The sequence below is a fragment of the Equus przewalskii genome, chromosome 20, assembly GCF_037783145.1.
Source record: "Equus przewalskii isolate Varuska chromosome 20, EquPr2, whole genome shotgun sequence".
Classification (NCBI taxonomy): domain Eukaryota; kingdom Metazoa; phylum Chordata; class Mammalia; order Perissodactyla; family Equidae; genus Equus; species Equus przewalskii.
Window position 1 is genome coordinate 43,677,187 of NC_091850.1, and position 11,129 is coordinate 43,688,315.

Sequence of the window (11,129 nt, forward strand, 5' to 3'; positions counted from 1 at the left end):
CTCCCATCTTGCTTCATTTGCTTTTCCTTTTCCTCCTCCCTCATGAAAAACTTTGTATGCCGTCTCTTTTCCTGTTTCTTCTGTTCTTCACTTTTGCTTCTCTATTCTGTTGGCTTATTTATCTTTTTTCCTCTCTCTTGTCCTCTTTAATATTTTTTCTGTTCTTCTTCACTTATGTGTTTCTTTTCATTGGATTTCTTTCTTCGCTACTTTTGTCGCCCTTGTTGAACATCAGTGTAGGTACTAACATCAGTCATTCGCTTTTCAGAGTTCTGCCATTCTCAGCCCCGGATCCCCAAGGAGCTCTTGGAAACCCCACTGGGTTTGTCTTAAGGGAGATCTTCCTATTGCCTCAAGTCACTGGTTGGTGGAAATTTTTATAGGAGCATTGGAATGAAAAAGATTGAGAAATTCTAACCAAGTGACCTAGCTAGTATTGGAACACTCAGTGAAGGAAAAATGTAATTGCAAATCAGAAACTAGCGATCCAATAAGTATCTAATCATAGCATTTTAAGGTTTTCTCATGCATTTCTCAGAATAAATATAAACTTTTTATTATTAATGTATTTTCCCCTCTCTCCCTAATTAGTTTTCGTTCCCTAAGTTAGCTTTAAAATTCCTTATATCACTCTTATTTATAATATATGGCATAGATTTATTACATAATTGTCTGATTAAAACAAATAAGATTAGGAAAAAGTAAAGATACATTCAAAGTGTTAAAATCTCAAGGTTAAAGCGTTAAAAGCTCCTGAAGATAAGCAAATGAATTTTTGGCAAACTCATCTCTTAATAAAAAAAGGTATTGTGTAAATGCATCATCATTTAATCTTTAATGAAATTTAAAATTGTGACAAAAAGTTTCAGAGAAACCAATGATAAAGAAAATCCAAGGACCAGCTTCTATTTTATGAGCATAAATGAGTTGTCATCAGCCTCATAGCCTACTCAAGGTGTTTGCAATTAGGAAATTAATAGCATTGATCAAATTCTCTAAAGGATGAAGAAGGAAGAGAGCACCCAGAATTGGAGAGGGCGGGAAGGCTGGGAGTGAGACCTATTAATAACAGAAGGGCAACAGAATAAATTCCTGGTGATTGTTGTTGTGATAACTGTTGTCACCTATGTCTTTAAACAACTGTGAGTAACCTTTACCATTTAAAGATAAGGTAATAGAATAACTTGTACTACAGTTTCCCCTGGGTTTGTCTCGAGAAACCCAGATTAGTCACAAATCAAAAAGAAAAAAGTTTTGTTATGGTAGTTCTTGGCAAGTTTGCTGTCTGTTAGCAGCTCCAGAGCCTGGTGTGGTCACAAAGACTTCTCAACCAGTGAGCAGGCAATGCTTTAGCTCTAAGAAAGAGCAACAGTCTGCAGAGTTCAATGAAATGAGTGCACTTTGCACACTGAACGCAAACAAGTGTTGTCATTGCTTCCTTTGTTCCAATGGGAGGTTTAGATCTATAATCATTGAAGCGGCCATTGAAGAAATGAATCTGAGAAGGTCTTTTATTTAAATGTATTTCTAATCTGTAAAAGAAAAGCATTTTTTAAAAATTTTTATTGAGTTAATGATAGGTTACAATCTTGTGAAATTTCAGTTGTACGTTATTGTTTGTCGGTCGTGCTGTAGGTGCACCACTTCACCCTTTGTGCCCACCCCCCACCCCACCTTTCCCCTGGTAACCACTATTCTGTTCTCTTTGTCCACATGTTTAAATTCCTCATATGAGTGGAGTCATACAGAGATTGTCCTTCTCTATCTGGCTTATTTCACTTAACATAATTCCCTCAAGGTCCATCCATGTTGTTGAAAATGGGGCGATTTTGTTCTTTTTTATGGCTGAGTAGTATTCCATTGTGTATGTATATCACATCTTCTTTATCCAATCATCTCTTGATGGGCACTTAGCCATGTCTTGGCTATTGTAAATAATGCTGCAATGAACATTGGGGTGCATAGGACTTTTGGAATTGCTGACTTCAAGCTCTTTGGATAGATACCCAGTAGTGGGATAGCTGGGTTGTATGGTAGTTCTATTTTTAATTTTTTGAGGAATCTAGATACTGTTTTCCATAGTGGCTGCACCAGTTTGCACTCCCACCAGCAGTGTATGAGGGTTCCTTTTTCTCTACAACCTCTCCAACATTTGTTACTATTAGTTTTAGATATTTTTGTCATTCTAATGGGTGGAAGGTGATTTCTTAGTGTAGTCTTTTGAGATGCGTTTCCCCAATGATGAACATCTTTTCATGTGCCTATTGGCCATCCGTATATCTTCTTTGGAGAAATGTCTGTTCATGTCTCCTGCCCATTTTTTGATCGGGTTGTTTGATGTTTTGTTGTTGAGTTGTGAGAGTTCTTTATATATTATAGATATTAAGCCTTTGTCAGATGTATGACTTACAAATATTTTTTCCCAATTGGTGGGTTGTTTTTTTGTTTCAATCCTGTTTTCATTTGCCTTGAAGAAGCTCTTTAGTCTGATGAAGTCCCATTTGTTTATTCTTTCTATTGTTTCCCTTCTCTGAGAATACATGGTATCTGAAAAGATCCTTTTAATACTGATGTCAAAGAGTGTGCTGCCTACATTTTCTTCTAGAAGCCTTATGGTTTCAAGTCTCACCTTTAGGTCTTTGATCCATTTTGAGTTTATTTTGGTAAATGGTGAGAAAGAATGGTCAATTTTCATTCTTTTCCAGTTTTCCCAGCACCATTTGTTGAAAAGACTTTGTTTTCTCCATTGTAGGCCCTCAGCTCCTTTGTTGAAGATTAGCTGTCCATAGATGTGTGGTTTTATTTCTGGGCTTTCAGTTCTGTTCCATTGATCTGTGCACCTGTTTTTGTACCAGTACCATGCTGTTTTGATTACTGTAGCTTTGTAGTATGTTTTGAAGTCAGGGATTGTGATGCCTCCCGTTTAGTTCTTTTTTCTCAGGGTTGCTTTAGCAATTCGGGGTCTTTTGTTGCCAAGAAAAGCATTTTTCAATACTTACTTTCAATATCTGTGTTTAAATGTCCCTTATTTTTATTACTGGCTGATCACAAAAGTAAACAACTTGTGGACATTTTATAATAAGTTATTGAAGTAGATTCTGCTCTCTAGTGGGTTCAGTTAAAACAGATTTTTGAATGATGGTGGTAAGATATCACTCTTGAGCATCCTTGGGAAATCTAGAATAAGAAGATAAAATTATCCTGCTAGAAGAGTATTAGAAATATTTTTTATCTTGTAAAAGATGACATCTCTATATCCTTGTCTGATTTCTCTCAACCAAAAAAAATTTTCCCACTAAATAAATTACAGCCAAATTCTTTTTTTACATCTAATCATATTTCAGTTTAGAGTCTTACTTTGTTTCATGTTCCAAATCTTTACTTTCTACATATAAACCATTTTCACATGTTGATGCTTTTCTTGGAAGTGTTTATCTAAAAAATATTGCTAAACTCTGGAATCACTGACAAGTCTTGTTCCCCACACTGACCAAGTAAGGAAGGAAAGTGTAAACTTGACATCATTTTAAACTGATTTCCCCTCCCTGGGTCTTTGGAGATAAACATGACCCATACATCGTTCTTGCCTCCTGGCCCTTGACTTATTCCAGGGTCAGAGTGTCAGTTCATTACTTGTCTGTCTTTTAGCTCCTTACCAAGATTTTTCAGCTAAGTAATAGCTGCTTTGGATATAAGGAAGGGACGATGTTCTTTTTCTTTCTTTCTTCTTCTTCTTTGTTTTTTTTTGTTGGGGAAGATTGGCCCTGAGCTAATGAGCTAACGTCTGTGCCAGTCTTCCTCTATTCGATATGTGGGTTGCCACCACAGCATGGCTTGATGAGCAGTATGTAAGTTTGCACCCAGCATCTGAACCTGTGAACGCTGGGCTGCCAAAGCAGAGTGTATGAACTTTACCACTACGCCACCAGGCCAGCCCCAACAACATTCTTTTATAACCCAGTTAAGCTAGTGTAATACCTGTCCAGTGCCCCCAGCAGTGCCATCATCCTTCATTGAAGGGTCACTGAGGATGGATCAGTTGGGGCAAAGTTAAGGATAGGCTGAACCTTAAGACCTGCTGATACTGTCATCCAGTTTGATGGACTTTTCTTAAACCCCTCCTCCCTCCCCAAACTTGGGGGAACAGGTGGCTTGATGAACTCGTGGAAACGCCGCTGGTGCGTCCTCAAGGATGAAACCTTCCTGTGGTTCCGCTCCAAGCAGGAGGCCCTCAAGCAAGGCTGGCTCCACAAAAAAGGCGGTGGCTCCTCCACACTGTCCAGGAGAAACTGGAAGAAGCGCTGGTTCGTCCTCCGCCAGTCCAAGCTGATGTACTTTGAAAATGACAGCGAGGAGAAGCTCAAGGGCACCGTGGAAGTCCGGACAGCTAAGTACGCTGGTGAACCCTGGGCGTGGCCCCGTTGGGTGGTGCCGTGGGGCTGCACGATGGTTTACGTCAATGCCTAGAAGCCATCTGGTGCAGGTTCTTTGAACTGGTAGAGTAGTCGGTGTTCACTGAGTCCCAATCATTCACTTCAGTGGGTTGATTTCTTAGGAAACTGGGGAAGTAAGACTTCATCTGTGTACAGTTCATTTTTTTGTATCTCAGACATTTGGCTCTCGTTTGTAAGATGCCAGTTGGACGTATAGCTAGCCCACTGGAAATGTGATTGGCTGTGTGCAGCATCATGGGGTGAATATTGACAATTGGTTGAGAATCTTTTTATCGTCCTTTTATCAGCCAACCTGTCACTCAGTTCTTCCTCTCTCCCAGCTGTTAGCCAACAGATTGCTAAATTAGGAGTAGACTGCCAGTATGGAAGTGTTTTTTGAAGTGAATCCTTTGTCTTCTACTACCTCTGTTGATAATAGTGGCCATCTTCGTTCCCAGCAACGAGAGGAACAGAGCTGATCTTTGAATCTAACACAGCCCTTTTTCCTGCCACATTCTTAGAGAACCAAAGCCTTGAACTATTGAGGCCTATTATTTTTGTTAAAAATTAAGGTTTTCAGAAAATTGTTGAAGTTAGCGGCAGCTGGTTTTCTTGGAAAACTAGGTACTAAGCATAAAACTTGTTTGGGGCCAGCCCTGGTGGCATAGTGGTTAAGTTTGGCGCACTCTGTTTCAGTGGCTCAGGTTCAGTTCCCAGGCACAGACCTACCCCACTCATCTGTCAATGGCCATGCTGTGGTGGCAGCTCACATACAAAAAGAGAAAGATTGGCAGCAGATGTTAGCTCAGGGCACATCTTCCTCAGCAGGGAAAAAAATTAAAAACACCTTGTTTTGGAATAACTTGTTAGCCATATTCCGCTCAAAACTGAGCAGCCACACATTATTTAGAAAACTGGTAAAATAAGCTTTGAGAGGTCAAATTGACTCCTAAAGTCATGAAACTGGAAAACGACATGTTGTTTGTAATGAGCCAGCATCGAAAACTTTAGAAAATGACTCACTGAAAAGTGGAAAGGTAAATGAGGGGAGGCAAGTCTTCTATGTATTTAATTTTAAAGGGAAACAATGAAGTACAGACAGCAGAGTACTGGACTTTTCCGGGCGGCCTTCTTGGGGTTCATCAGGAGCCCACGCCCCACAGCAAGAGTGAGTTTGTAGGAATTTGAATCTGAAATCCTACAACAGTGTTCAAAGCGTGGCACATCTCTGTGCCTCCCACCGTCTTCCTGCAGCCCTCTATCCCATGATGTGCCTCTTTATCCACCCCACAGAAGGGGGGCCACAAATGCTAGGAGGCTGAGAGAAAGAGAGTCATGGGGTTGAGTTTCACCAGTGTGAAGTGATGTATGTTCCTTTTCCAACGCCCTCTGTGCTGGGCAGGAAAGCCCTATTCTCCAGGTGCTTTGTAGAAATTATAGAGGTAAGGCAATGTTTGCTCTGCTTCAGCCATTTCTGTCACAGTTTATAGAGGAAGGGCAAGGAATTGTTAGGGTTTCGCTACATTAAGGTTTTTGATTAGTTAAGATTAATAAAAGATTAAGAATTTTTTATTCTATATTTTGAAGTGTTTTATTATAGAAAATTTCAATCATATGCAAGAGTCGGTAGGAGAATATAATGAAATCCTTGTGCTCATTACCCGTTTCAACAGTTATGCAGTTATGGCCGGTGGTGTTTCCTCCATAACCCCACCCGGCACTGCTCCCCAACGAACTACATTCTTTAAAACAAGTCCTGACATCATATAATTTCATTTGTAACTATTTTAGTATGTACTTACAGATTAAGATTTTTTAATACCTAATCACAATATCATTATTATATTTAAAAACTAACCTGAACTCCTTATATGATCCAGACTCATCATTGTTCACATTTCCCCGATTGTCTTATAAATGGAGGTGGTAGTCTTCTTGGTGGTTTGGGTCAGTTTGTTTATTCAAATCAGAATCTAAATAAGGCTTATAATTTTAAATCAGTTGGCTGATCTCTCAAGTCCTTTTTAATTTCTATATTCCCCCTCCATCCTTTCTTTTCGTGTGCTATTATGGAAGATTGTGCCTCATTGATCCTGTAGAATTTCCAGGCTATGTTTGTGGTGGCCCTGACAATATCTTCACTCCCCGTCTCCGGGGAAGCTTTTTATAAATGCAAATCCTGGGCCCCACCCCCAGAGAGCTCCCACTTGTGTTTTCTGAATGTTTCCCAGGATTCTCATGGACCACAGTGGTGCAGAACCATGGCCTTACAGCCAGATCATAGTCTCACCTCCTCATTTTACACACAAGGTAGCGGAGTTCCTAGGAGGCAAAGTGGCTGGTCCAGATGACATGTGCTGCACAGATTTCCCCTGGGGATTATCGTCCTGCTCAGGTCTCCATTGCCAGACCCTTGGCTGATCACTCCCCATCAATCACCTCTCTCCTCCACTCAGAGAAGGCATCACAGATCACTCTGAATTCTGATCTTGATTTTTTTCGTAATATTTTATCTCAGTGATTCTAGCTATAAGATTATACAATGTTTATTTTTTCAAACCAATTAGACTACTTGGTTTTGTAGATGTAAAATAAATATTTACTGTGAACAGTTGTGAGAGCAGGCTGGCTTAACCCCTAAGACCCTTCTTCATCAAGTATATTACCATCTCTGGTCTGATCCTGACATCTGCTTGTGTTTTATCCTGATTTTGTTAACCTCGTCCACCAGATTTTAAACTTCTAGTGTTATTTAGGGAGTGTTGCGATGAGATCAAGATGGTATTGAGATCTAGAAACGCCCAAATCCTACTCTCCACCCCAAAACCCCCTATCGGGTCAAGGAAGTCAGAGGTGTCAGCCCAGCCTTAAGCCTTAGCTGAGGGTTAAGTGCCTGAGCAGGGATGGGCATTGGGTGACCAGTGTGAGAAGAGAGAGGCCGCTCCCTGGAGAAGTCGAGGAAACACCCTCCCCCTGGACAGCAGCCCCTCTCTTGGGCACAGAGAGGAGCCTAGCTCCCCCTTGAGGCCACGAGGATCTTCATCATATCTAAAGGCAAAAGAACAAGGCTGAAGTGGGCCTCTTGATTTTTCAGTAACAGTTTTCAACTCCATCACTGGTTTGGTGAAATTGCTTTTCTCGCCTGTTATTCAGAATTCTGGGTTCCTGATTTGTGTTTGGGGCTTTTGTTCCTTCGCAGAGAGATCATAGATAACACCAGCAAAGAGAATGGGATTGACATCATCATGGCCGATAGGACCTTCCACCTGATCGCCGAGTCCCCGGAAGATGCCAGGTGAGGCACTGTGCTGGCACCTCCATCGTAACTGCAGCCTCACTCCTGCACGGGCCTGGGCGTCACACAGAGCACTGTACCTACTGGCTTTGGAAAGGGTCTCCTGGATTTTCTGGTTGGGTCTTCTGTTAGGATGGTTGACGACTGTGAATCATGAGAGATTGATGTTCTTATCCCATGGGGACCCCCCCACTGGGCTTATGTGTCCCAGTACAGCATGTGGTTCAGGATTTCCAGGCTCAGTTGCCCCTAGACAGACCCTTTTATCTCTGCTCAGGCTTTTATTTTCATTGGCAGCATATGTAAACTGTGCAGCTACACACAGCTGAAAGCCCATCTTCTGGAAGCTTCTGAGCTTTGAAAGGGAACAGCTTGTGTTTGTTTAAGGATTGACAAAGCAGGAGTATTAACCAATGGCTGTTTAAATAAATGATAGGGCTCTGGCATCTGGAGGGTTTTAAAGGTCTTAATATTGAAGGAATTCAATACGATAGAAGAGATGCAGAACTTAACTTTATTTCAGGCAGTATTCTGAAATGCTTCACATCTGTTAGAATTCTCACGGTAACCCTGCAGGGTGGTGGTATTATTACCATTATCCGTATATAACAGACTAGGAGACTAAGGTACAGAGAAAGGGTGGTGTCATTTGTGGAACAGGCAACCACAATTCTATTGAATGGAGGAACTGAGCTGCTGACATTGTTCAGGAGGTTAAATTTTTGACTGAGCTCGGAGGACAGGCGTGGCCCTCATTGGCTGGGGCAATTGTCTAACTCTTCTGGGTGTTGGGTTTCCATCTTGGAGTGCTGAGGAGATGTGGCACGAAATTAAGGAGAACTGGTGTTAGCCCCTCCGGGTGACTCATCACGAGGTCACACGGTAGATGGGATGCAGAGGAGTATCTTGGCTGTGCCTGCTGCTCTGTGAGTCTGTAGGGTGATGTTGGAGGCGTCTGTCATCCACTCTGAGCAACCCCAGAGAATATCTTCTAATTTATGAGGGACATCGTTTGGCCTGTGTTCTTTGCTTTTCAGCTCAGAAATCTTTATAACCTTCTCATGAGTTCTCAGGGCCTCTCAGTACCCCTTGCCCTTTGAATGTTTCCGAGTTGATCCAACACCCTAGGAGCAGCACTAAGGGCAAAGAAAATAATTCTTCCCATGGGAACGAACTAAAACCCTGCTTGGATACATAAATTATGACACAAACTGGAAAAACAAGCAAACCTGGAATTATAGCCCAATCATTCCGTCTGGGACTCCTAGAGACCACGTGTGGCTTTTTGAGGTCCAGGGAATGCCCACAGCTTGTCAGCTGAATTATAGGCCCAGCTTTTGGCAGCTGTCCCATCTGTTTGGTGCCATAATGAACCTGCTAAATTTAACATTTGGAATTTTTTAGCCAAGGGCTGTTTCCCCTGACCAGTTGAACACTTTTTAAAAAATTCCTTTTTGAATTCCAAGTTATACTTGATTCAGGAGGAGAAATTTGTAAACTTAGGCGTGTCACCTGTAAAGATTGAAAATGCAGTCAATTTTATCCCTTTGTGTGGGATCCCACGTGGCCTTCATCTTGAATGTCTATGATTTTTAGTGTTTGATTTGGGGTATTTTTAAGCTTCACAAAGCAGTGGCTGAAGTCTTACCTTTGGGTTAATCAGAATTGATGAAGAAAATTCATATTAAGATATTTCCCTTGGGGCCAGCCCTGTGGCCAAGTTGTTAAGCTCACGCACTCTGCTTTGGCTGCCCAGGGGTTCGCCAGTTCAGATCCTGGGTGTGGACCTAGCACCGCTCCTCAAGCCATGCTGAGGTGGCGTCCCACATAGCACAACCAGAAAGACCCACAACTAGAATGTACAACTATGTACTAGAGGGCTTCGGGAAGAAGAAGAAGGGAAAAAAGGGAGATTGGCAATAGATGTTAGCTCAGGTACCAACCTTTAAAAAAAAAAAAGATGTTTCCCTTGGTCTGCCTGAGAGTCTGTATGTCGTGAATATTTTCAAGCTCTTGGTCACATTTTTCTCCTTCAGGAATCACAGGAGATAGATTTTAGTGCTTTGCTATAAATAATTTACATGACTTTTATATATAGGATTTTTTTTTTCTTAAATATCTCACTGTATACCAAGTACCTTCTCCTCTGCCTTATTTAGTAGGGGTGTATGTATGTCTTTCAAGCCCCCTACAGGAGAAGGATGTCCTAGCATCCCTCATGGTTGGTACCTCTCACATTTTGCAGTTGCTTAGTAAATGTTGGATGGTGGATATTTATGGTCACGTTCCTCAAGCTGGTGTTGTGTTTTGAGTTACATGATGATTTCTGTTTGACTTTTCTGGGGTTGACGTGTTTTTCTTTATTATCTGATTCTCATGAGGCTGGAAGTGAGAAAACATTTGAAATGAAGATGGAAGAGTTCTCTGGTCAAAATAATTTTCCACTTTTCCCTTCAGGCAACTGTTTTCAATTCCCAGCTCTCTACGGTTTTAGTTACTAGTGTAGAAGTCCCATCAGGTGGTTGGAAACCCCATCCTGGGAATGACTAGGAAAAATAAACATCAGATGGCCGTTCTGAGATGGTACATCTACACCATGGGCCTTGTTACCTTGAAATTTACTTTTTAAAAAAGAAAAGGCACCTGAATGTCCCCTAGGTTATAAATAATATCTTCAATAAAGGTCCTTGATGTAAGTGTTTTAGGTTGAACTGAGGGTTTTGCTGCCCATTTCTCTAGGAAGTTATTATCATCATCATTAAATGTCTGTAAAGGTCTGTGGGACCTAGAGGAAAGGGTCTTCCATTGACCTGAAATTGCGACGTATGGTACTTAATGGTACTTTGGCTGTTCCTTCTAACTTTGTCTCTTGGTGGTATGTGACCCACATTTACCCAGAAGAAGTAGGCAAATTAAAAGCAAAGTTGCTCAGAGATGTCATTGTCCTCAGAGAATGTGGAGAAAGGGCACCACTGTTCCGCAAATCCAGAGGTTGGCCACGCCTTGACGGTCACTCTCTCCTTCCCACAGCCAGTGGTTCAGCGTGCTGAGTCAGGTCCACGCATCCACAGACCAGGAGATCCGGGAGATGCACGATGAGCAGGCCAACCCTCAAAATGCTGTGGTGCGTGAGCGTCGGTGGAGTGGAGGCGGGATGTCCTGAGGGAGATGAGGGGACCAGAAATTTCTAGACAATCTTTTTTTTTTTAAAGTAAAAGTACACTGATTAAAGAGAAAAAAGAACATTTTGATTAAAAATCATGTATAAAAATAGAATAAAGTGTAGAAGATCATAAGTAGGAACAGATTCCAATTCTCCCACCTCAAACCATGAAGAGAACAAAAAAAAAATCCCAATTTTTATGAAATCATGGAAGCACATAACACTTTTCTTCAAAGGA

At 41.4% G+C, this 11,129-nt stretch overlaps 1 protein-coding gene across 1 annotated transcript in view; it reads left to right on the plus strand.

Moving 5' to 3' along the window:
- The window catches only part of MYO10 (myosin X), a 210,793-nt gene that overhangs the window by 183,981 nt on the left and 15,683 nt on the right, over window positions 1–11,129 (plus strand). The window contains exons 27-29 of the mRNA XM_008518069.2: window positions 4,148–4,391; window positions 7,633–7,728; window positions 10,759–10,852. Of these exons, the coding sequence (XP_008516291.1) occupies window positions 4,148–4,391; window positions 7,633–7,728; window positions 10,759–10,852 (434 nt within the window). The remainder of the gene's footprint in view (window positions 1–4,147; window positions 4,392–7,632; window positions 7,729–10,758; window positions 10,853–11,129) is intronic.